The sequence below is a fragment of the Motacilla alba genome, chromosome 1, assembly GCF_015832195.1.
Source record: "Motacilla alba alba isolate MOTALB_02 chromosome 1, Motacilla_alba_V1.0_pri, whole genome shotgun sequence".
NCBI classification, from domain to species: Eukaryota; Metazoa; Chordata; class Aves; order Passeriformes; family Motacillidae; genus Motacilla; species Motacilla alba.
The window spans coordinates 3,461,630-3,487,483 of NC_052016.1; the positions used below are offsets into that span (position 1 = coordinate 3,461,630).

At 42.0% G+C, this 25,854-nt stretch overlaps 1 protein-coding gene across 5 annotated transcripts in view; it reads left to right on the top strand.

Annotated features, from left to right (window-relative positions):
• Positions 1-25,854, top strand: part of ERG (ETS transcription factor ERG) — a 138,631-nt gene that overhangs the window by 71,641 nt on the left and 41,136 nt on the right. For 2 of the 5 annotated variants that reach the window (XM_038138173.1, XM_038138194.1), the window contains exon 1: positions 6,166-6,315. The exons of the other annotated variants lie outside the window; for them this stretch is intronic. In XM_038138173.1, coding sequence (XP_037994101.1) covers positions 6,298-6,315 — 18 coding nt within the window. In that variant the 5' untranslated portion in view covers positions 6,166-6,297. Of the gene's footprint in view, positions 1-6,165; positions 6,316-25,854 lie in introns of those variants that run through there. 5 annotated transcript variants of the gene reach the window in all.

The window sequence follows — 25,854 nt, forward strand, 5'->3', positions numbered from 1 at the left end:
GTCCTAGAGGTTGCTTCTTTTTTCCATGCAGAGAAGTTGCTTTTTTAAAATGTATTTTGGTTTGGTGTTTTGTCTTGTTTTGGGGTTTTTTTTGTGTGTCCTACATTGTCATTGTCACGTAGCCAGTTTTAAATTGACATCAAACATAAAGGTTTTCAAATATATTTAATATTTCATAAGGGTTTTCATCAAAGATAAAGGTTTTCATATCAGTGGCAACTTTGAGCTGAAAATTTCAGTGCACTTTAATTTATCAATTAATTAATCAATCCACACAGCACCGCTTTGGCATTTTGTGGTACAACCTGATATTTCAGATGTGGGAAATTAAGGAAGAAAGGAAGGAAAGTTTAGGTGAGATTCATTTCAGATAAGCAGAGTTATCCAAAAGCTGGAAATAGCAGATAGGGAAGAGAAATATAAAGGTGCAGTTGATCTCATCTTTTTCAAGTAGCAGTTGTAGGTGAGATTGAACAAAATGATCAAGGTGGTTGTGTTGGGAATTGCCGAAATCTTGGAGAACTAGGGTAGTTCTGACACCTGCATTTAAAATCCTTCCAGTCTGATGAAGTGAATCCCACTTCAGCAGAGAGGAATTCAATTCCTTATCTGCAGTGGGTGTCAGCACTTCCCTGTTATGAAGGACATGAACTGATTGTTGAAAACAATTCCAGTGTCATCTAAACAGAGCTTCTGATTCATTTCCCAGCTCTGTGGTGTTTGTTTCATGTAGCCACTAAAGCTGGTCTCCAGGAAAGGTGGGCAAAAGTGGTGTAGCCACCAAAAATATTTTTGTCTGGTAAAATCTTAGGTAGCTTAGGTCACAGGTAAGGAGTTGGTAAATGAAGTAATTTGATTTTCACTCTGAAAACTTCCAGCGTTTGTTTTCTGTGAAGTTTTTTTCCATGGGAAAACAGCCCATTCTTGACTGCTGTTATTTCATGAAGCAATGTTAAATAAAAAAGGTGTCCCCAAATCAGGTTCTCTCTCATGTTTTCAGTTCTGCCAGCGAGTGAATTCATTGTGAGAGGAAGGAAGGTGGGGATGGGGGAAAGTCACGAAGGGGTTGATGGTCCACATGGTTTGGAGCAGCTGAAAGGAAGCAAAAGTGGGAATGCACTAAGGACAACCAGCCCTGAGTGCAGGGTGCAGATTGATGGGGAGTGCCAGGGCAGCAGGAAAAAAATCCTTTTTTAAAGTATTCTCTTTGCTGAAAGGCATCAATGCTGACTTGGGAAAGAACTGTTCGTTGCCTGGAGTGGAGGAAGTTCCTTTCCAGGGGCAGGGAGCACCATCTAGTGACCACAGGGCTGCCCACAGGGCAGGGAACAGAGAAAGGCATGGGGACATTCCCTGCTCCTCCTCTGTGCTGGCAGGAAGGGAATTGAGAGGCACAACAGCTGGGAAGCAGTGCTGGAGGAGAGGATGCTTTTTGTGGGATGCAAGTTGTGTCATCCCCGTGATCAGGCAGTGATAATTATTTTGATTACGTGCCTTTATGGGCTGCTGACCTCCACGTGGTGTTTGGATTTTGGGGAATGCAAGTGCCTGACTCCTGGAGCTGACCTCCACGTTTCCAACCATGGGTCAGTGGGTGTGAGCCCATCCCAGAGCTGGATCCCTTTCTGCCCAGGATGGAGTTTGTCCTGGTCCCTCAGACCTGGTGCTGCCTCAAAGCCACTCAGACCTGGAAGGAAGAGGTCCCTGCAGCAGCCCCAAGGGCACAACATTCCCTGGGTCAGGGGTTCAGGGGGTCTGGGGAGCAGAGTCCATCACCCCATAGCTGCTGATCCTGCAGCCCCATACTGGAATTCCTTTCTCTCCTGGGCACATGTTTGTTTCACTGTTAAAACCCCGATTGTGAGAACTTTCTTTGTGGTGAGGGGAGATTTTATACCTCTGTGAGCAGATTCACTGATATTTTCATCAGAGCCCATGGAAAACTGGGAATTAAAGGGAGACAATCCAGCTGAAGGGCTTAGTAGGAGTGCACTTGACCCTCACACACCAAACTGGGCATGGCCAAACTGATGTTGGGAGCTGCATTTTGGCAAAATGCTGAATTCTTTTGAGAGGATTGAGACATTTACAAATGTGTCTTCATGAGCCATGAAGCAGCAGTCATTTTCTTGGACTTCTTAAAACCTGCTTCCGAAAACTTCAGTGCAGATTCTTTTATTGTGCTCCAGTTTTTTTGATTTGTAGCCTGGTTGTGCCTAGAGGAGAGTCTCATTTTTACCTGGAAGGTTGGTGAGAAGAACAGAACTAATTTCTTTTCTCTGCTGTCTTTTCTTTTAATACCTACATCTGCAGACACTGTATGTAGCCATACCAAGCACAACATAAAGGTGAATGTATCTCCAGTTTTCCGATGATTTACCCAAAGATTACAGTTCAAGGGATGAAAGTCACCTTATTACCACAGTAGAGTGTGTCTCTAATCTCTTGGTCAGCCCAGAGCAGAGTTCTTGCTTTACCTCCCACACAGCAAGAAGGATTACAGATCTGTTTACATAGGGAATATTGCAATGTATTTCCTTCATATTTCATAGAATCCTGGAATGGTTTGGATTGGAAGGGTCTTAAAGATCTTCTAATTCCACCCCCCTGCTGTGGGCAGGGACACCTTCCACTGTCCCAGGCTACTCCAAGCCCCAATGTCCAACCTGGCCTTGGGCACTGCCAGGGATCCAGGGGCAGCCCCAGCTGCTCTGGGCACCCTGTGCCAGGGCCTGCCCACCCTGCCAGGGAACAATTCATTCCCAATATCCCATCTAAACCTGCTCTCAGTGTGAAGCCATTCTCTGTGTCCTGTCACTCCATGCCTGTGTGACAAGTCACTCTCTGCTGAACCCCACGTAAAATGGATTTTAGGTGTTCAGGTGAGTACACACATACTGAGCATATTTCTAGTACATCCTAGAAAGGATGCAACAAGCAAAATAACTTTTCTATTTGGAATTTCATCTTCTTAATTTAGAACTCCATCTGATTGGTTTTTTCTGCATAATCAAACCAAATCTTCAGGTCTGTCCAGGGCCCTGTTGGTTTAAGCCGGCTTAGATCAGAATAGATTGGATCCTTCATCTCCAGTTTGGAAAGATCTTCTCTAAAGAGGGAAGTCTTACGTCCTAAAGGTAGAAAGCACTTCAAGCAGAGTTTAAGGGTGTTCAGGAAAGAGTGTAAGCACAGCTGTAACTCTAAAGCATGTGCAAGTGCCCTGCTTTGATGAAGACACTTCAGCACATGTTCAGTGCTAACACACGCTGGGGAGTTTTGCTGCGCTGTAGTTTCCAGATGAATGTAGGCAGGCTGAATGTAGGAGAATATTCCAGCTGAAAGGAGCCAGGACAAATTGGGGTGACAAGCTTCAGAGAGAAATTAGAGGGGAGCATTTGGTGACGTGTGTGGATTTTTTTTCCTGCTTTTCTTCTGTTTGTTGAGCAAGTTTTTCAAACTCACAGCTCGTTGTTTCAGACAATAACAGAGTTGCCTAACAAAACAAAAGCATTTTTTCTTTCTATTTAACCTTAAAAAAATCAGAAAAGAGAAAAATTACAAAAGTGTTTGTACTCTTTTTCTTTTGCAACTGGATGATGGTGATTTGATAACCCAATATTTTTCTTGCCTCACAGTACCAAAGCTCTGCTTGCAATTGGATCGGCTGCAGCGTAAGCACTCAGAAATCTGCCTGTGGGTATTAGTTTGAAAGTCAAATAAACTTCACTGGATTCTTTGGCACAGAATGTGTGCCAGCTTAAAATGGCAAAATCCTTACTGGGCTATGGGCTCTGTAAAACTTATATAATAATAATAGAGCTCAGCAGTGCTCCTTATGCTTCTAAAATCCTTGTGTAATCCAAGAGGAGGTTTGTGTATATGGAGGTGGGATGGAGAGGAATCATTACTAAAAACTGCTTGTGAATGAATTTGTTAGATCCTCTCCACTGGGGAGCTGGAACTGATGCTTGCAACCTCTTGATATATTGGAGGAAAAACCAAAATATCAGGGGCTTAACTGGAGTGGAAGTCACCCAACTGAAACATTATACAATGCTTTGAAATTTCAAGAGAAAGGTTCTAATCTTTTGGCTGTCTTGCTCATTGTTTGGAGATGAAAAGGGAGGAAATCAACATCCCCATGAAATACAATTACTATAAATTGCTTTCTTTTCATACTGTTCATAATGAAAATAGGAAAGTTACCTACTCTGCAGGAGCACTGTAATTTGGTGGATGTAGACTGCAAGAGCACATTCAGCAGTGCAACACTGCATTTCTACATGAACCAACGAATGGAGAATATAAAATATTGTAGAGCAGTGCTGACTCCAGATTGCTTTGAAGCCACAAAAAATAATCTTTACAGTGAAAGAATGCAGAGTTCCTTAAAGTGAACTCTAAAATCAAACTGATCTTGTGCAGAGAGTTGATCCTGAGTCCCAAAGATTGGATTAAACCATCTTGGAGCTCTTTCCTACCTTAGTGATTCTGTTTGTCACTGCTGCATCCAGGGATTCCCAACTCTGTGGTCCCCACGGGACACCTGGAAATGGGAATTTCCTGGATCTGGCAGGGCTATTCCCACGAGCAGGGGAGGGTGGATGAGCTTTTGCTCTGCCCTGCTTTGGGGGAGATGGAGCAGCACCTGCAGGACAAACCTGTGTGCACCTCTGGAAAAATGCATTTCACCTTCTTGGGTCGGGATAGGAGGGGAAAAGGGAACTGGGACTTTCTGCTGCCTTTGTGTGGAAAAACTGTGTGTTGAATGCCGGCAGTCATCACCAGCTACAGAACAACGCTCCCGTTTCCTTTTTTGTTTTTTCCTAAGGAGCAGGAGAAGGCGGCATTGGGAGAGGGTGAGGTCATCTGCTTCCACTAAATAATTCTGCAATGAGCCATTCACTATTTCTTGTTCTTTTATTGTACCAGAGTCCCTGGTCAGAGGGCAGGACCTTACTACAGCTGGCATTACCTTCCAGGCAACCTGTCCATGGTTGGGTGTTGCCATTAGGAGCAATGGAAATTATAAACCTGTTAGAGCAGGACCAGATTTTTAAAATTGGGTTTTTTGTTGGTTTTTTTTTTTAATGAGTGAGTTCTGTCTTGTTCTAATTTTTCCTTCCATTTTTATGGGTTGTATTTTCAAGCTTTTCTCTTCAGGCTGAAAGCTCAGAATCTCTTGACACCAGGAATTGTATCTTTTATGAAAATATAGAAAACTGTGAGGCTCCTAAGTGTGAAAGGGTTGTGCCAGCACTGGATCCTGAGTGGAATACCCTGGCTGGTGCTGTGGAAGCACTTTGCTTTTCTTACATTTTTTATTTTTTAAAGTTCAGGTCTCTTATACAAAGGCCTGGGACAGGGACAGTGTTTTGTTTGCACAGCTGGGATTTCTGGGGTGCCCCATGACTGCCAAGTGCTCCAAAAGGACAAATAAAAATATAACACTGAATAAAAAATGGCCATCAAACTCTAACCAGGAAGGGACCTGCCAGTGAAACCATCTAATTTCCATTCCTGGATAGAGCTGTGAATTAAGGGAAGAACATGGAAGATTTAAGACTGTTTATGGCATTCAGGCATCTGCTTTTGAAGTTTTATGTCATTTTGTGGCTTCCTCTCCTCAGTAAGAAAGAGACATCAAAAAGAAATGATTGTCCCCAACCTATCTGCTTCTTCTCTAAGGAAAAAAAAAGTGCTAAATCAGATAGGCTGGGAAGTGTCAATAGCTCAGGAATGCAGGCATGAGGTTAATGGACGAATATAGACGTGGTGTAAGCAGGGCCAGACCTCATTAACATATTTGGAGTTACACCCATTTATACCCAGCCTGGCTTTGGCCCTGGATCAGCAATTCCCCAGTGAGCAGCCTGCATCAAACCACTGCTGAATTTGGCCCATTTCATCTGACATCTGCATCCTGCCTCGAAGTGGCCTGTCACACTTACTGCACATCAGATCACACCTGCCCAGGCGGCCACGGGCAATTGACTTTTTTGTTTAAAAAAACACCAAAAAAACAACAAAAAATTAAAAAAAAAAAATCAGTCACATATCATCAAGAAAAACAACATTGTTTTAGGACTCTTATCTCTTCACTCCCAAATATCCTGTTTCTTCGAGCTGCGGTGGCCAGGACCAATAGAAACCTCTTCCTGCCATTGGCTGACTTCATTTCCCAGAGTTAGCACAATCTCATCCGCTCTAAACAACCTCATCAAAACTTCTTTCTGGTCAGAGCGAAGCAATAATTATTATTAGCAATTATTAGCGATCAATAATCTTGATCACATTATGGCAAGCACTATTAAGGTAAGGAGGGGGTACCTTTTTTTGTTGGAATTTTTTTCTCACTGGCGTGTTCTTTGGTTTCCTTTATCAACCTAGATAAGTTAGAATTGGGCAACACCCCCACTGCCACAATAGAGGACAACAAGATTTCCTTTGTACTGCCTAGTAAATTTCCTTTTTCCTACTCCAACCATCCGCAAGGCTTAAAAACTTCAAACTCGGAAAAAAAATTGGGTTTTTTAAATTCACTGTTCAGTGGTGTGGATTGCATAGACGAAGCCCTTTTGTGAGAGCTTCTGAAATTTCTTGTAGGTATCCCTCGGACGACTTGGATGTGTTTGTGGACTGCCATGAGGGGAGAGGGTGTGCACTGGAAGGAAAAACCGGGCTCCTAAGGGCACTAAACTTTTGGATACTTTGAAATGTTTCTCTTGCGGATGGGGACACAAATGGGAAGGAGAGGCACCACCACTTGTTTCTCTCTCTCATGCAGGTGTTAATTATGTGCTTTTCTAGAAACTCTTAACCTTAAACTCGGGACCTTTCTGAATGTTATTTTAATGGTGGTGGGAAGATCTCACGGGCGTGTTCTTTTTTATAGTTTTAATTTTTTGGACAATAAAAATCTCTTCTTGGTGCATAACTTGATCTCGGTGCCTGGTTTGTTGGCTTTGGGTTTTTTGGTTTTTTTTAAGAATGGCTTTGCTGAGTTTTTTTGGGCTGTGTCACTTGGAAAGTTGAATAAATCGTCTGTCTGTCTAGTTTTTGTTTCTCTGGACAGCAGTTACCAATAGAGCAATAGCTGTAATTAATTGCAGAATGTAACGGTAATTAAGCGATTTGTGATAGTGAAACTAATTTTACATGAAGGGCACGGACAGGGAGGATTTTGCTGTGTTGTTTTATCAGGTTTGGGATCAAGGTATTATCGGATTCAGGACTGAGGTATTTGTTTTCTTTGTGGCATTGTCTCTTTCTGTACTTTTCTAATTATGTCAGAGATTTAATGAGAGGTATGGAATAGCCTGGCTGTTGGATAAGTAGGGCTGCAATTGGATTTTTCAGTAAATTCTGCTCCAGTGTTTATATTTCAGAGATCATTTGATGCTTTTTGTTACGGTTTTGGGAGGCTGACAGTAGTGCCCGAGGGCAGTGTGATTAAAAAGTCAAATGAACCTTTTGTTTTTGTAATCCCTGATGTTTTCATAGGGCTATCAATAGAGACATAGATCTGACTCTCTGCATTGCTGGCCAGCATCTGTTAAATGCCGAGTAGCTCCTGAAACTGAATTCCCTTTGGTTTTGCCGTGAATTTCAGAGCACGCAGGACATGACAGGCACTTAATGAAAATCTTGAGTTTCAAGGAGTCAAGTTTTGGCTAAAAGGAGGGCTGTGTACTGAGGTTTTAATGATGGGTTTGCTTCTATTACTCAGAATATTGATATGAAATTTATTTTCAAAAATAATGGCACCCACGAGATCGGATGCCGTTTGCATTTTAGGTAACTCTTATTATTTATTTCCTTTATGTTTCATGTTGGCTGAATTTTAATAGGCTAGGAGATTGTTAAATGATACCTAATTGTTATTATTTGACTCCACCTTACACTTAGAGAACTGTTTTATACAGCCTGGTAATGCAATGTACTCAGCAAAACGGAAAAAGGTACAATTATCTCTCCTCATCTGGAGTGTGACTCTTGCAGGAGGTCTTAGGCAAAATGCAAAATGTGTTGGATTTTACTGCCCAGGCTGCTGGGAAGGCCTTACATGCTGTAGCAAGAACGAAAATTTTATTTATGCAAGTGCAAAATGTGAAATGACTGGAAAGAAATGACAGGTGCTTTGTATTCGAGGTGCAGGAAATGTGCTCTGACATGAGGCTGAGACAGTCCAAAGATTTTCAATTCCTCTTCTATGGGGAGTGGATAAAGAAGTCTTTTAACTGAAGGGTTTCTGAAATAAAGACATTCCGTTTGAAGGCCAGGCAGGTGTTTGTTTAGCTTTTGCTAAACTGTTACACATATATATATATACTTAATCATATAAATATTGAATGTAATGACTTGTCTTGTCTGCTGGCAGTGGGTAGCCCAGCTCTCCCAGTGTGCTTGGGGAAGGTGGAGAGCCTTATCTGGCTTCCTTGGGGAAGCCGTGGAGTCACTAAATTTCAGGATTAGGATGCGAATGGTTCTGTGTTTGTTCACAACGGGGCAGAGACTTCTCGGAACCTGCACCCGTGCAAAAGTGACCTTCCAGTCAGGGTGTCTGATTCATCCTTTCCCTCTCACCACCCTGCAGACAGACCTTTGGAACACGAGAGCTCGGCAGGAACCTGGCTGGGGCTCACTGGGGCTCACTGGAGTCTGGGCAGGCAAGCCCTGCTGGGAGATTTGGGGTGCTGTGAGGTTTTGGGTGCTGTGAGATTTTGGGGGCTGTGAGTTTTTGGGTCCTGGGTTTTACATCCTGAGCATGGTTTTCCCAGGGGCTCACTCTTTCCTCACCCCGGGCCCTCCTCCTGCTGCCCCCTGTTCCTTTTTCCCTGGGAAGGGGAAAGTGCCGTGGTGGGAGGTTTGTCCTGAAGAGGAGGAGGAGGAGGTGAAGGCGGAGGAGGCAGCAGCTTTTCCCAAGCTCTGACATGGATAAATAATATTAATTCTGTCTTCCCCACTGGACCATCCTTGCCCAGGACAGGGATCTCTCCCTTGGATGGGGAGATCCAAGTGCAAGAAGCTGTGGAGAGGAAGGTGGTGCCAGAAGGCGCCTCCCCAAACCTAGGATTTTGGGTTGATATTTCATATCCCAATACCCGGTGCACACTCAGCTGAGCTCTCTGTTATGTTTCTTTGGCATTTTGAAGGATGAAATGTGGTTTTTCAAGTGGAAAAAGTCTCCTTAGAGTGAAGATTTGAGTGCTGACAGGTTTCCCTCTGGCTCAGGTGCTGTCTGACAGCTCTGCGGTGGCACAGCAGTGCAGAGCGCTGAAGCTGAACATTATCCACTAAATGCAATTATTTATATTTATTAGTCACACTAATTGCTGTAAATACAATTTTAGAACATATCTGAATTGGGCATCAGTCTTTTGTTTGTGTTTTGCCTTTTTTTAATAGAATGGAGCAAAAATTATTTAAGAGTTACCTTGGGATGCAGTAAAAATAGTTATCGTGGAGGTAATTTTGGTGTTTTTTCCCATTAATAGAAAAGTACAACTAGAATTCTAATTCCTTGCCATGTGCAAGCCTTGCTCTGTTTCTCTCTTCGCCTGCCAGTGCCATTATGCTTATTCTTAGAAAAAACTCTTCAGTAAGTTGACTTCATAATGATTTATTGGTTGTACTTTTAGATATTTCTTTTTTCTTTAACTTACACCTGAATATGCTCACATCCACTCTTCGTTATTGTTTGCTGAAGTGATGTTCATATGGAATCTGTGATTTCAGGGAGAAAAAGTCTGTGTGTTTGATAAAGGACAGGAGAATCTTTGTGGTTTCTGAGGCTTGAGGGTGTGGATGCACTGATTCAAGCAGAATATAGGAGGCAAGATTAATTTTTTTTTGAGGAATCCTATTCCGTGCTTGTATCTATAGCACAACTTTCCTCCCACTTTATTTTAGAAATTCCCAAGTAGTCGCTGAAATGCTTCTGAAAGCTGGAGACAGTTAAGAAATAAATCTGCTCTTGGCGTATGGAAATGTTTAAAGCTTTGCTTGGAGGATTGCATCTGCACTGAGTCCAGCAGAGCTGACACAGTAATTTGTACTTTTGTTCCTTGCATTACAACAATTATAAAGATTATTATCTTTTCTTTTTTTCCCCTCATCTCAGTTAGCAGCTGATCCAATGGCATATTTAACTTGTTTAATTTTTTAACATATTTGACTTTGTTAACTTTATCAAAGCCTGTAAATCCTTCCACTGGCTTTGGTGATGTTGAACATTTAAACATTTGAATTTTGCTGAGCACACACCTGAGTGCTCTGGTGAACCGGAGACAGCAGCAGAGCCTTAAAGCACTTACCCTGATCCTCCACTCCTCAATCCAAACTTCCACCAATTTCATGAAGGTTTTATCCCAATAAAGGCAGCAGAATTAGAGCTATAATAATTTCCAGGTAAAGCACTATTTCTGACTCAAATACAAATGTGCGATTTCAAGGCAGAAATGAACAGAAGTTATTCTGGGGGGATTTTTGTGTTGTTTTCTTTTGCTTTTAATCAGCAGTCATTTAACTCAATTTGGTTTGTGTCTTCATACGCCAAAACCAAGTGAAATATAAGGATTTTGCTTTCTAGAATTAAGTCCCCAGGCAAGGAACAACAGCTGGAAAATGCATATGTTTGACTGTCTGAGCTTGTTGGTTTGTTTGTTTTTCCTGAACAAGAACTACATTATCCCTTAACAAAATGTTTTTCAGCAAGTTCCCCGTGTTACAAAAGGCCTTTCAGAAATAATGTTCAAAGAAACAAGTGCTCTTGGAGAATGACTTGCTGGAAGATAAACACAGAAGCAGTTTTGCAAAATATGAATGCCAAAAAAAAATATTTATTTTCCAAGCAATGCTTTATAATTCAATAAAAATATATAATGCTGTTTACTCAGGAAGAAGTAGCCTTTGTAATGCAAGTTTCTAAATCAAGCCAAGAGAATTACTTAGAAAATTGGGGGGGAAAAAAAGAAAAAAAGAAAATTTTGTTTTGCATCACTTGTATTATGAATTTTAGCGATATAAGGGTGATACAGTAGAAAATGTCACAGTGCCAAACCTTGTCAGGGTAATTAATTCATTGCCTGCAATGTCTTTTTTATCATACCTATCTTTGAAAAATTAATTTCTTTGGATAAATAATTATACAGCCACCCTGCTGTCCTTGATATACCTATATATATACACATATATATGTATATATATGATATATATCATTGAAAACATCAACAAAAATAGGAAAACTTTGAAGCACTTATGTGAAAAAGGCATCAGTCCTTTGCTTAAGGAATGCATGTGTCTTTGTGGTTGGAGGGGTTGTTTTAAATGTAACCAAGCCTGCCTGAGGCTGGATAATGCTGTGTCCCTCAATTTATTCCTGCTCCCTTAGGAGGACTGTAAATAATTTATAACTATGAACAGAGAGATTTTAGGAAATCTGGTGAGGTTTGGCCTGCAAATACTGCTTTTCTCCTTGAAATGCATCTTTAGGCACCGGGTTACCAATTTTTACTATGCACAGAGAAAGACTGAACATTTCATTTGGGAAAGGGATATTAGTGGTTAATAAATAAAATTCACTATGGTTTTTAATAACTGCTCTGTATGAACCAGCAATTACCTCTTCTGGTAATTATCATTATCAGACTTGTTTCAAAGTAGAATGAATAAATTGACAATTATTTGTCACAAGAATGTCATAGAACATTAAAAGTTAAAAAAGAATTATGAGTAATAGTGAATTTTTTTTAAGGGCTAGGCTGAGGGACTCAGAGTGGACAAGGGAAATGGTTTTTTGGGAGTAGTGAGTGGAAGGAATGCCTAGGATGTGATGTGTTCCCCTTGCAATGCTGTTGATTTGCGGTGTGGATCTCCAGCCGTGGGTGGGAAGTGGTGTCACCAGGCTGGCGTGACCTTGTCACCCCGAGAGAGGAGCTGACTTGCTTAGTCAAAGGTGTGTGCTGCCAACAGATGACAGGGACTGGCTTTATGCAAATACCTGCAGGAAGGGGTGGATCCCAATTTTCGGGAAGTGGCATGACTCTTTAAAGCTACCTGCCTGATTTAACAGGGGTGACAGAGTGGTGGACCAAGACACGGCGCCACAAGTGGAGAAGAACCCCCCAGGAGACTGGAAACGCTTGGTTTGACAAATCCCTCATTACAGCAAGGAGCAGCACGTTAATTCTACGTGGAAGGTTTTGCATAACTGCAGGAGTTTTTTTTTTAACCTCCTCCTTCAGAGCTGAAAAACATCTTTTTTTAGACTCTCTGTTTATTACCTTGATAAACAGCAAAATGCTGCCACAGCAATTACCTTGATGATAAAGGGTCTGTAGACAGATACTTCCTGTGTTCATTTCCTACTCAGATAAGCTGCCAAAATCAGGGACTACCAATACAGGAAATGCTTTCAATAGGAACTTCCTATCTGTTAATATCTAATTCACTGAAAAGATCTGAGTCCTTCTTGTTTCATATAAAGGTAATGCTCTACCTGATGCTTTTTAAACATTCAAGCCCCAGTACAATGCATCGGTTGCTGTAATAAATTTCAAACCAATGCTGTTATCCTGGACTATGAAACAGGATTGCATTTTTCTCTGCAATGGTAGGAAAAGTACCCCTGCATTTTATAATGATTGGGAATCAGGATGCTTCAAAATCCCCTGTCATTCTGTCGAATTAAAAATAATCCTCCCTCAAACTCCTTGTTGCCTGAATCAATCCTTTGCTCCTTTCTATACATCTCCAAGTAAAATACACATTTCAATAGCACTTGAGGTTGACTTCTCCAACAAATAGTTCAGAGCATGTTCTGGAGATCTTGGAGATTCATGGCCATATTTTGCCATCCACAGTGCTCTACATATTCATCTAAAATGAGTGAAACAGAAATTTTGCCTCACTGTGCTGGGAAGTAGAACCATGACTAACCTGTGTGTATGAACCTCTGCTAAGGAAAAGGGAAAAGAGCAAAGGGAAAGGAAATAAAGACAGAAAACCTCCATTGCTAATCGTAACTTCAGGGTAATTTGTTTCAGGCACATGAACAGCAGGATGAATGAGGATTTATGAAACCTGGAGTGAAATTGGCCAAAATGAAGTCACCAGTATGACTTGATTGGGGCCAGGCTTTCACTCAAGTTATTCAGGAGTTCAGCCCAAAATTTCTGTGTTGTTTTGCCAGTGATTCCACTGGAGTCATTCCAGGTTTCTGCCACTGTGACTGAGATGGGTATTTTGGCCTTTCCCTGCAGAATTGAGAAGTCCTTTGCTGTTGTGGCTTCATTTATATCCCACATTTTCATCTGGGATGAGCAGTCCCACATTCAGTTATCTCCTCAGACTGCTGAATTCGTGTTGTGCTCTGTACCTGGGATCTGAGAATCTGGTTGGGTTTCCTGAGGCTGGGAATCTGAGGCTGGATTCACAGGCCTTTCCAGACACCATGGTGAACACATGCCTTGGAGATTTCTTGGCTGTGGGACAGGAGAGCTGCTCCTGTGGGCACCTGACCCAAAACCCCAGATACTACAGAGGGTTCTGCAAGCTGGAGGTTGATTATGACAAGTGGCTTTCCCAAGGCCATGGGTGAAGAAGCTTTAGGAAGTTGCCCCTTGGCTTTGGGCACACAGGGGTGCTGGGGAAATGCACGCTTTGTCCTGAAGGCAATGTTCCTCAGATGTGGTTTAGTCAACTCTTATCTGCTCACATAAATTTTTATTATTGTTAATCTTTGGCGTACTCGCAGCAGCTTTCCTCATGCGTCAGGTATTCCCTTGGAAGTGCTCAAAACTGTTGCTTTTTACTAATCAGATCAACTCACTAAAGTGGTGGCCAGAGACATTTTTCACATTATTTCCATGCAGGCATTACCTTTTAAAATATTTCCCCGCGATTTGTCATCGAGGCATCGTTACCTCTGCTGTTTTCATGGAATTCAGAATCTGATTGTTTAGTCTACGTAAAGGGGGGAAAACGAGGGGGGTCCTGCGCCTTTAATGTTGTTTATAACGGTTGGACAGAGCTTGTCAGGTGAAGGTTAATTGCTCTCCAGTTAAAGCAGTTCTCTGCACAGATGGGTTATCAGGGCTGAACACTCGTTACAAGATTAATCTCGTTTCCGACAAGACTTCCCTTTCCTCCAACTGATTTTTGCTCAGCCATTGGACCTGTCACCAGCCGTTAGGAGAAGGGTGGGTTACCTCTGGGATATTAATGCCTGTGAGCAGCCAAACAATGCAGAGCGTGTGTCATATCGGCGGGGAACATCTTTAGGAGACAGCACATTTCAGAGCTCTTCTGAAGGTCGAGATTCATAAACAACAGAAACAATCAGGAGTGTTTGTGTTAACCCTCCTCGTGGACACAAACTCCTAGGCTCCTTTTTTGTGTCCCTCCTCATCTCTTTGGACTTGTTTTTTTTTACGTCCAAGGGTGTATTTTTGGTGAAAATTTCAGCCAGCAAAGCACCCCTGGTGAGATGTAGAGCCCAAGATGCTTCTGTCTGGTCAATTGATGGATGAGGCCTTCAGTTTATGCTTAAATGAGAGGCAATAAACCATGGTGACCACTCAAAAAAACTCAAACTTTGGGAGTTCTGTCTTGGGCTCTAAGCAAACCTGTTGAATTTTCCTCTTTTTCCAAGCTGGAGTCATTCAGAGATGGATCCACTGGGCTGCACAGGTATGAGATGGATGTAAAGTGTGAGAAGAACCAGGCACATCATGTTCTTAGCACAGTACTGCCTTTCTAGCCAAGGCTGCAGCAGCTCTGCCAGCCCAGGCTCGTCCTGAGCCTTTGGATGGACTGAGTTCAAGGAGGCTGCGGCACGAACGCAAAAGTCTCGCTGGAGTTTTTGGGTTTATTTCAGGAGTTCTGATACAACCAAAATAACACAACTCGGCAGAAGGCTCTGGCTGCCAGGTTTCTGCCACGCAGTTTTAGTCAGTAAATTCTGAAACACTAAACAAATATTCAAGGCAACAAACAGGGTAGCTCTGATGTTTCCTTCGAGTTTCCTGTCCTGGCTTGGGGTCAGCTCCATCCTGCACCTGATGGTGCTGAGTCTTTTCATTGACTTTTGTGAACTTTGAGTCGGGCTGAGTTGTCCGAGCCAAGAAATCCAGCTCTGTGGAGGGTCCTGGGCTGCACGGCGTTCACTGGATGATTTATTTTCAATTTGTTTTATTAACATGCAACAAAACTAATAAATTATATAAAAAACAAGTTTTGTTTAAAAAAATCTATCTGCAAGTTTCTGACGATTTCTTTTTTTCTTTCATTTTCTTTTGATCATCAAGTAGTTTAATAACGTTACTGCTGAATTCTTAGTGTTTCTCCTACTAGCAAGATTAAAAATTCATTTTCCTTTGATTCAGAATCCACAGGGTTTAGGGAAATTTACTTGCTCCAGTTATAAAGCTGAAATGAAAGGTAGACAGGAATGTAACCTCTGGATGTCATCCTCTTCAGCACTGTGCATTCAGAGCCAAAGCAATTCAAGAGAGTGAATTCCATTACTGGTTCTAATAAGATAGGAAAAGTGCATAGTAAATCTTTACAATGCCAACTAAATCACTGCTGCTTTATGCCAAAGGAGGCAAGTTTAGTAGAAAGTTTTTTAATGGGCCAGGTTGAATTATTTTTAAAAGAAGAGAGTCCCTAAGAGGTTGTTAAATCTCTGCTTAGATCCCTGAATAAGGATCTTGTTTTTCAAGATGCTGATCGAGTTGAGAGTTCCTGCTGCCTGTGCTCAGTGAGAATTCAGATGGTTTTGAAGAGGGAAGCTTACACGCAATTAGGAATTGTTGTTGTGTCATTTACCTGATGTGAGAAAACCCCTCCCTGTCAGTACCACCTTTCTAGAAAAAGGAAGTTGAAAGTGGATTTTCCTAGGAAAGGAAAAGTCTTTTTTTTTAGCAAAATAATGGAATCTTTACTGTGAGGGCAGCAAGGCCCTGGCACAGGGTGCCCAGAGCAGCTATGGCTGCCCCTGGATCCCTGGAAGTGCCCAAGGCCAGGTTGGACATTGGGGCTTGGAGCAGCCTGGCACAGTGGAAGGTGTTCCTGCCATGGCAGGGGTGGCACTGGATGGGCTTTAAGGTCCCTTCCAGCCCAAACCATTCCATGATTCTGAGATGATTTGGTTTTCTCACTTAGAATGGTAAGCTTTAGATCCAGGCATTCAAAATGAACTACGAATTCCAAAGCTGTTTGTTGGGCAGGTGGGTTGCAGATTTGACAACTGCAACATCTTGAAAAAAAAAATCATTTAAATAGATGCTGGAAATATTTTGAGCTAAAGCACAATCTGTGAAATGCACATGTAAATTACTGACTTTAAATGCATTCTGTGGGAATTTTCTCTCTGCAATGGTGCCCAGATCCTTTTCAATCAGCATGAATGTGAAGTTTTATAGAATCACAGAATCATTGAGGTTGGACAGGATCTCCAAAACAACCAAGTCCCAGTTGTGCCCAATGTCCACCTCATCCCCAGCCCAGAGCACTCAGTGCCACCTCCAGGTGCCACCTGCAGGGATGGGCACTGCAAAGCTCCCTGGGCAGCCCCTGCCAAGGCCTGAGCACCCTTTCCATGGGCAAATTCCTGCTGGCCAAGCTGAGCCTGCCCTGGCCCAGCCTGAGGCTGTTCCCTCTGCTCCTGTCCCTGTTCCCTGGGAGCACAGCCCGACCCCCCTGGCTGTCCCCTCCTGGCAGGGACTTGTGCACAGCCACAAGGTCTCCCTTATTTGCTGTCTTCAAATTGACTTATTTTTCTCCACACCTTCATCACATCCTTAATGTAACCTTTTAGGACTCAGACCAGACCAAATTCCGTTTCAAATACATTTCTCTCCCAAGCTTGGGTCTTCATAAAACTGTTTTCCTCTCTTGTAGAATTTTTATTCGGCCTCTGTCCATCTCATCTGCTTCCTGGAAGATGCAATTCTCGCCAGCTCTCAGCATTTTTATTGGGAATCTTGTGCTATTTAGCAGCTAAGGGTCACTTTCTTGAATTATGTGAACATTTGAAATCTTCAGTGTTCACTGACAAAAGGCTCTAGTTCTAAAAATTTTACCTTAAAAGCCAAGATACATACCCAAACCACATTGGGTTTAAATATTTTTTCTTTTTTTTCAAGGCCTGATGTCTGGTCATGTTTCTGGTTTGTAAGCTGGGATTCAGATGTTTTCTTGTCATCAGGTTAAATCTTATTCCTGAAGGTGTCAAGGAGAAAGGCTGGCAGTTCAACCCCTTGGAGAAATGTATTTGCTGTGTCGTAACTGCCAAAAGCTTCAGCTTATATTTTGAAAAATTTGAAAATATTAAATTTTTGCATCACAAAATTATTATTATTATATAATCACAATTAAGGAAAATGCATTTCTATTTATATATTCATAGAAATGGCCTCTCCAAATATTGCAATTTAGAGGGCTTTAAGGCTTTTATTACACTGGAGAGGATCAATTAAAGATGCTCTAGGTTGCTTGATAAAGGTCAGCATTAAGTGGGGTCTCGGTGAGCCCCAAGGCATTGCTTTCCTTTATTCCCCTCCTAATTCTCTGTTTCTTTCCTTAGTGAAAAGAGGAGAAATTTAGAAGGTTGAATAAGAGGCTGAGTTAAAATGTTGCAAAAAGTTCTATATGAACGTCTCAAGGTAGAGGTGGAAACCAGTGGGATGTGATATTGAAATTAAGGTGACAGGAAAAAAAAGTTAAGTTTTCTGTCAGTAAAAATATTCAGAATGCACAATGACATGACCTTAAAAATAATGGAATTTCAGGGGAAAACTATATATATATATATATATATATATATATATAGCCTGTCTTATCTGCCTTCTAATTCACAAATATTTTACTGAAAATGAAAACCAACAGTCTTTTTAGCTGACTCCAGAATTTAGGTTCAGAGGAACCTAAGGTTCAGTAAGATCATGAAAGTTGGCAGCCACCATTGTTAAAAAGGAAGCTTGATAAATCCTAAGAATTAACTCTTTTGAAATCCTAGTTAAATTGGATTGGGATGATGCTGAAAATGAAATTTCTGAGCTTGATAAGGACACCAAAACTTGACTCTCAGAAGGACTTGATTTAAATTTTACTTAAAATAATTTTCCCACTACTCCATGAACAACTGAAGCAATAATTACCAGTTCCATTCAGTGCTTCCAAAAAACCAAACCAAAGTGAAAAGTGGGAAAACAAAATCTGTTGAGGAAGTTCTTTGAGTCATTTAGTGTCCTAAGGAGGACAAAGGTTTCAATTTTTTTGAGCTGTCAGCTTCGTATTGGAAAGACACTGCCAGAAAAGAAAAGCAAAGTCATTATACTGTGAATTTTCATGGCATGAAAATGAGTATAAACTGTCATCTCCAGTGTTCCAGAGACCATTTACAATCACCAGGCTTGTTTCAATGAATGAGAAGGTGGCCAAGCAGAGGAGAACAAAGGCCCAAACTTCAAAAAAATTCTGGATTTGCAAACAGAGAAGTGCTATGCAAAATATTGCCTCAGTTCCCTCTGGGTTTCCCAGATTCCCTGGCTGACTCTGTTGTATTCCACACCTTCCCCATGCTCCAGCCACCAGCAGAACCCTTTGGTGTCACAGGCTTCAGCCTGGTTATCATCATTCATGGTCTTTCCTTCACAGGTTTCTTCAGTCTCATTTTGCACTACTTCGTCTCTTCCTCTGTGTTCTTTTTCTCTCAGATTGCAATTACTTTGCTTTCTTTAATCCTCAGTTGCCATCAGCTTCTAAACAAACGTTTCTGAAGGACAGAGCTGGGTTTACAGCGTTTGTCTCTCTTGGGAGGGACTTTTCAGAAAGGTTGGAGGGACAGGGCACAGGAAATGGCTCCCAGTGCCAGAGGGCAGGAATGGATGGGATCTTGGCAATGAGGAATTGTTCCCTGGCAGGGTGGGCAGGGCTGGGATGGAATTACCAGAGCAGCTGGGGCTGCCCCTGGATCCCTGGCAGTGCCCAAGGCCAGGTTGGACAATGGGGCTGGGAGCAGCCTGGGTCAGTGGAAGGTGTCCCTGCCATGGCAGGGGATTGAATTAGATGATCTTTAAGATCCCTTCCAACCAAAAACCATTCCATAATTCTGTGATCTTCACACAACATCTTAAACCCCCTTCCAGCAGAAACGCAGTTCACCCTACTCCTCAAATCCAGGTCTTGTTGAAATGTTTTTAGCCGTAGTTTGCTCATAAGGGAAAATCTTTCCCTCTGAGTAATGAAAAGAGGGGAAGGAAACAGTCCCAAATGTATCATCAGCAGCCTCTTGTTTAATCCTGTTGTTGCTGGACGGGACATTTTGGCTTTTGTAATTCCATGTGATAGGTGCTGGCTCTGGCAGAGGACTGGGAGAGAGAATTTTCAGTTACATCCACAGATCCTCACCATGATGTGAAAAAAACACTCTGTATTTTAAGAAACAGCTGGTTTATTTTCATGCCTCCATCTGAGACACTTTAATTGTGATTTTCAGAGCTTTTCTATTTCCCACAGAATTTTCATTAATAGCCTTTCAGAGCTTTTCATCTGACTTGAAATGGGACATTATTCTGCTCAGCTGCTAAAATTGCACGGGCTGCCACCAAGCTCAGTTAATGCTGAAGTTGTTCTAGTGCTCTGAAAAATATCTATTAATTAGATGTTCTTAGCTCTTATTTGCAAATAGTTCTATTTATGGCTCATAAAAAAAGATAAATTTGGAACGCAGTTTTTTTTAGCTACCAAGTTTTAAAATAAGCAGTGTGGTTTTTGTTGCAAGGAATGCTGATTTCACTGACACTTCAAAAACTCTGTAAAACTTAGAAAAACATCCTGAGAGATGTTCCTAGAAATACAGAATCAGGACTTTGATATAAATAAGAACTAATTTTTCAAATAACTGATTTTAAAATATTCTTTGTACATGTTACTGTAGTGGGTTTTTTGTACTATATTGGCACAGTCACCAGTATAATATTTACTGTACTCAGCATACAAAACCTATCTGTAGAAAAAAAGTAGAATATAAGAAGATGTGGCAAGAATTTTAAATGCTTTTAGAAAATGTTTTCTCCACAGTTCTGTCTGAAGCCTGAAGCTTCAGAGGGTCCTAAACAGCTTTAAAACACGCGTGGTCAGTGATGAAATACTCCACATGAGGAAACAAAAAATTTTACTGAAGCTTTAGATCTGTTTTCCATATTCTTACAAAAGAGTTGGTTTCTAAAGATCTGGTTTAGATTTAAGTCTCACTGGAAGTATCTTAGAAGAAAGCTTTTGTGTACTTAAAAGATGTTCTGAAGAGTCTGAGTTGCCCTGATTACACCACTTAAGTGTTTCTGTTAACTCTGATGGAGGAAAATGAATTTGGTAATTGTTTAGGTAAAATTGGTGTGTGAAATCCTCAACAATCTGTGTTTGGCTGGCTGAAAATTTATGGTCTTGAGAAATTGATGCTTTGAACAGATGCTCAGTTCAGACATAGATACCAACAAGAAAGATGGAGAGGGACTCTGCTAAGGCTGGAGTGACAGGACAAGGGGGAATGGCTTCAAACTGCCAGAGGGCAGAGATGGATGAGATTTTGGGAAGGAATTGTTCCCAGAGCAGCTGTGGCTGCCTCTGGATCCCTGGCAGTGCCCAAGGCCAGGTTGGACATTGGGCCTGAAGCAGTCTGGGACAGTGGAAGGTGTCCCTGCCATGGCAGGGGGTTGGAATGAGATGAACTTTAAGGTCCTTTTCAACCCAAACCATTCTGGGATTCTCTGATACCCAAGGCTGGACACCTCCATGTGCATCATCATTAACTCCTTGCCTTGCCAATCACACCCAATTATCCTCACTACCTGCATGTGTTCCAGGTGAGCTGAATGATGTATTAATAAAAGAATAAGTCTTTTCTTGGTCAAAGTCCAATCTTCAGGCTGCCAAGCCTTCCCTCTCAGAGGGAAAATAGAACATGAAAAGCCCCCCTTCCTGCTGTCAAGTCAAGAGAGCACAGGGTGCCCAGAGAAGATGTGGCTGCCACATCCCTGGCAATGTCCAAGACCAGGCTGCACAGGGCTTGGAACACCCTGGGATAGTGGAAGGTGTCCCTGCCCACAGCAGGGAGTTGGAATTAGATGTTCTTTAAGATCCCTTCCAACATGAAATATTGCTTTTCCTTCCCCTTTTACCAGGCTTTTCTCTTTACCTTCATTCCATGCCTTGCCTGCCATGTGTAGAAGCCTTTCATTAGATATTATTTTCTGCTCATTCAAATTGAAAAAATAACCTCTGGCACAGCTGTGACAGACACACTGCTCACACTTTAACTTCTGCTTTGTATCTATTTCCCTCAGCTTGTGTCTCTTCTGTGTTAGCTGTAAGCATTTTCTGACGAGGTCTGTCTAATCCTTTGACTCATTTCTGTGCCCAAGACAGCAGAATCCATTTGTTTCTTGCATTTAGCACTGCATAAAATTCATGGTTAGTAAATACTTTGGAGGCACTGGAAATGTCCTTTTTGCTGCAGAATTACAGCAAGTTTAAGTAAAAGTGCACAGTAGGAAGTCAGCACATTGTGACATGAGTGTTGCCTCACATCTCCTCTCTGCAGAGTGCACCTTTCATGGTCATGCCAGGTCCCTCTGACAAATGGTTGAGTTTGGGTTTTCATTGCACTGACTGCAACATCTGTGGGTTTGCATCTTTTGTCAACAGGAGAAAAGAAAGGAACCCCATTTTTCTCTTTCATTACAGACTATGTGTCTCCCTACCCAAAGATTTCAAAGCTGGTCAGATTCTTGATTTCAGGGATGCATAAAATAGTTTGGGATAGAAGGAACCTTAATGATCACCCAGTGTCCAACCTGGCCTGGGGCACTGCCAGGGATCCAGGGGCAGCCCCAGCTGCTCTGGGCACCCTGTGCCAGGGCCTGCCTACCCTCCCAGGGAACAATTCCTGCCCAATCTAACCTAATTTTACCCTCTTTCATTTTGAAGCCATTCCCCCTTGTCCTATCACTACGTATCTTCATCTTCCAGCTCTCTTGGAGCCCTTTCAGGCACTGGAAGGGCTCTGAGCTCTCCCTGGAGGCTTCTCTTCTCCAGCTGAACACCCCCAGCTCTCCCATCCCAGCTCCAGAGTGGAGGGGCTCCAGCCCTGGGATCAACTTCATGACTTCTTCTGGGCTCTCTGCAGCAGCTCCAGCTCCTCCCTGTGCTGGGCCCCAGGGCTGGGGCAGCTCTGCAGGTGGGCTCTCACCTGAGCAGGGCACAGGGACAGAATTCCCCCTTTCCTGCTGCCCAGGCTGGGAGATCAGCCCAAGCCACAGTTTGAGGAAAATCATTCCAATTGTGTTGATTCTACACTAGTTTCTTTTTTCCTTACTTGAATAATCCTCACGGCCAGAAAGGCTAGAATGATTTGTTCCTTCCTTCCTTTTATTCCTTCAAATACAGCAACAGGATTTTAAAATGTCATGGTAACATTTATCATTTTCTTTTATCACACGTGTCTCAATGAATGGTTTTTATTCCTGTGGGAGCTCAGTCCATAGGTTTTCTTGGTCTGCCGAATGGCAGGAGCATTGGAGATTGCTCAGGTCAGCCAGGAGCTAAATGAGCAAGCTCATCTGGTTTTCCCTTCTTACCGAACAACATCTATCATTTCTCTTTATTTAGTCCATGCTTTCATTTTATTAGATTGCAGAGAAGCATAAATGGTGTCTGTTTACATTCCTTACTGATTCAGCTTGAAATGCTGACCAAGTATGGCTTGAGGAGTCTGTAAAAAGATGGGGTAGTTTCTGCCTCTCTACATGTAAAGGTGTTCCTAGAAGCTCCAGACCCAGAGTGCAAATCAGTTAAGCCTCCTCGACGATTTTGAAACCTCAAATCCTTTGAAATAGTTGGCAACCTGCCTGTTGCATATTTACAGTTACACAACTCACAACTCTTCCCCTCTGTGACTTCTAAAAGTTCCTCCTTCCTTTTTTTGTCTAGGTCCCTTGGCAGCATCACAACAGCTCCTCTGCCTCCCTCCAGCTCTTCCCCCAACCCTCCTCCCCTTTATCTCTCTTTCTCTCTCTCCTTAGTGTGGCACATTGTTCTGGGGAAATGGCTTGTTTGGAGTTCACACTTTGTTTTCCTGCTGTTTTTCTGGGAAGCTGGACGTGGCACGAAAGATATGGGAACAGCTTGTAGGAAATGGGTTTGTTTGGGGAAACAATAAAAGAGAAACAGCCTGCATACCTCTCTACCTCTCCTGGATGTTGGAAGGCCTGGATTACAGTATGTAAAGACATTTTTTGGGTCATTTTTCAATACAGCCCAAAGAAAAGCAAATAAAAAATATATTTTTAGTGTATCTTAAGCTTTGCATCCACCCAGCTTCATTTCTTGTAGCAATGTGTATTCAACACTTGTTAGTGAGGTGGGGGAAAAAAAAACACCTTAAAAACCCATCTTAAAGGTTTCTATTGCTGTGGTAAATGCAGATCTCACAGTTCTGGACAGAAGATTCTCTTCATTTGCATTGATATTCTCAGTTCACTTTTCCATCAATGGCAGCAGCTGATCTTTTTGGTCTTTCTGGAGCTGATGTTGTTGCTGTTGCAAAAACCAGTCCATGTCAGAGCTGCAGGGTCTGGATTTCGACTGATAACTTTGGTAATCACTAGTTTGGAAGAAATATTGCCACAGGGAAAAGCTGCAGGATTTTTCTTGCCACCACATCAAAGATATTGCCGCGTGCATTTTCCTTTTCTTCTTCACGTGTAAAACTAAATATGGGCCATGACCTGTTTCTGCTGCATATGAGATTCAGCAGAGAGCCACAAGCTCCTACAACCATAAAACGGTTTGAGTTGGAAGATAAAGGTTAAATTTGTGAGGCAGAGCTCTAAAAGAAAAGAAAATATAATGAAACTATTGAAAATCTTCTGAAGTAATTGTTTAAATGTTGTGATTTTGAAGATTTTATTTAAAAAGACACTTGAAATGAAGTAATAAGAACTTAGTTTAAAAGCAAAAGCACAGGTGTAAATGGGATTAGATTTTTTTATACTGTCACAGAACCATTTATTTTGTGTGTGTGTGAGAGTTTCTTTTGGGGATGGTTCTGTTTTGATTTATTTGGGGACAAACAAAGAATGTTCACTCTCTCTGCCATAGGTATGAAACTACATTTTCTTCTGATCCATTGGTTTGGCTACCTCTCTAAATGAAATATACCAAAAACAGTACCAGTCTCTTGGACTGAGTTTAGCTAATGTTTGAGCTAAAACAACAATATCCTTACTTTATACTGGTTCAGCAGAGTAAATTAAATATCCTTGAAGAAAAGCAGGCAGTTAACTTTACTGCTGTTTCACTAAACCCTCTCCTGTGTTGGCACCCAAAGAAATGACTTAATGCTGTGACATTCAACCCTGTCTTAATTTCATTAGTCATGTTTTGTGGCAGATGACTAAAATAATGTGTGCAGGAGTATGAATCAAGATATTCGTTTTAAACAATTATAGGAAGGTATGCTGGGCTATACACTGCAAAGGTTATCATGACAGGAAGTCATATTTTACATACACAGTGGGCAAATTTGGAAAGTTCATTCTGAATTTAGAAGGATTACCCATCTGAGCAATATTCCATATGCTCCTGAAATGGGGAATACCATGAGAGGCATGCCATACTACATATGTATATATCCAGTGTATACATGGGAGCTCCAGAGTAAAAGGTGTCTGAGGAAAAGTAAGGGGAAAAAAATGTAAACAAAATATTTTCTGCTCCAGTGCTGTGCAAAAATGGAGAGCACTGTTAACAGAGTAAATTTTTAAAAAGCAATATAAATTTTGGTTTAATTCCAGTTGTCTGATGTGGGAAAGTCAGTAAATTATGTAGAATTATAGAATCATGGAATGGTTTGGGTTACAAGGGACCTTAAAAATCATCTTTTTCGCACCTCCTGCCATGGCAGGGACACCTTCCACTGTCCCAGGTTGCTCCAAGCCCCAGTGTCCAACCTGGCCTTGGACACTGCCAGGAATCCAGGGGCAGCCCCAGCTGCTCTGGGAAACTCTGCCAGGGCCACCCCACCCTCCCAGGGAAGAATTACATCAAGACAAAATACTTGGAAGTGAATAAAAACATCCATACGAACAAAGATGGCTTGAACAGCATTGAGAAGCTTTCAAGCAAGGCGAGTCACAAGATCTGAATGTGGTCAGTGCTCTCTAAATAGCAAAGTGAGAGTTTTAAATACCTGTGAAGGTGAACACAGGGTTGAGTTGAGGTGTTGGGGCTGGGTTGGACTCGATGATCTTGAAGGTCTCTTCCCACCCAGTGATTCTGTGAATTCTGTGAACCCTCTGAGATTCGCCAGCTGGTTGGACTTGCTCACACACCCAGCAGACACCCTTTTGTTTTCCTGTGACTTCCTTGGGGTAGGGGAATATTTGAAGCTGAGAGTGCCCTGTAAGTGCAGGTTTTCCAGCAGGAAGATGAGTGACCCCCTGGTGACACAGCCACGCTCACCCTCGTGTGTGCACGTGCACAAACACCACGCACAGAGCCTGCAGGGAAGTGATGGGTCACCGAGGAGCTCAGCTCGTGGCCTCCATCCAAGTGTTATTTCCCTCATGCTCTCAGGCATTCCTAAAAAACGAAGCTTCACTGGAAAGGAAACTCATTTGGATGCATTTTTTTCTGGTTTCCTCAGCGCAGTGGCTGTAAAGATCTCTTGATTCTTTCCCATACATTTTTAATCACTTTGCTGATGAGCTTGTCCTTGGTACGTGCTCTGCTTTAGGAAAATGTATTTTAACACCTGAGTTATTTTTACTTTAATATTTCCTTAGAGAT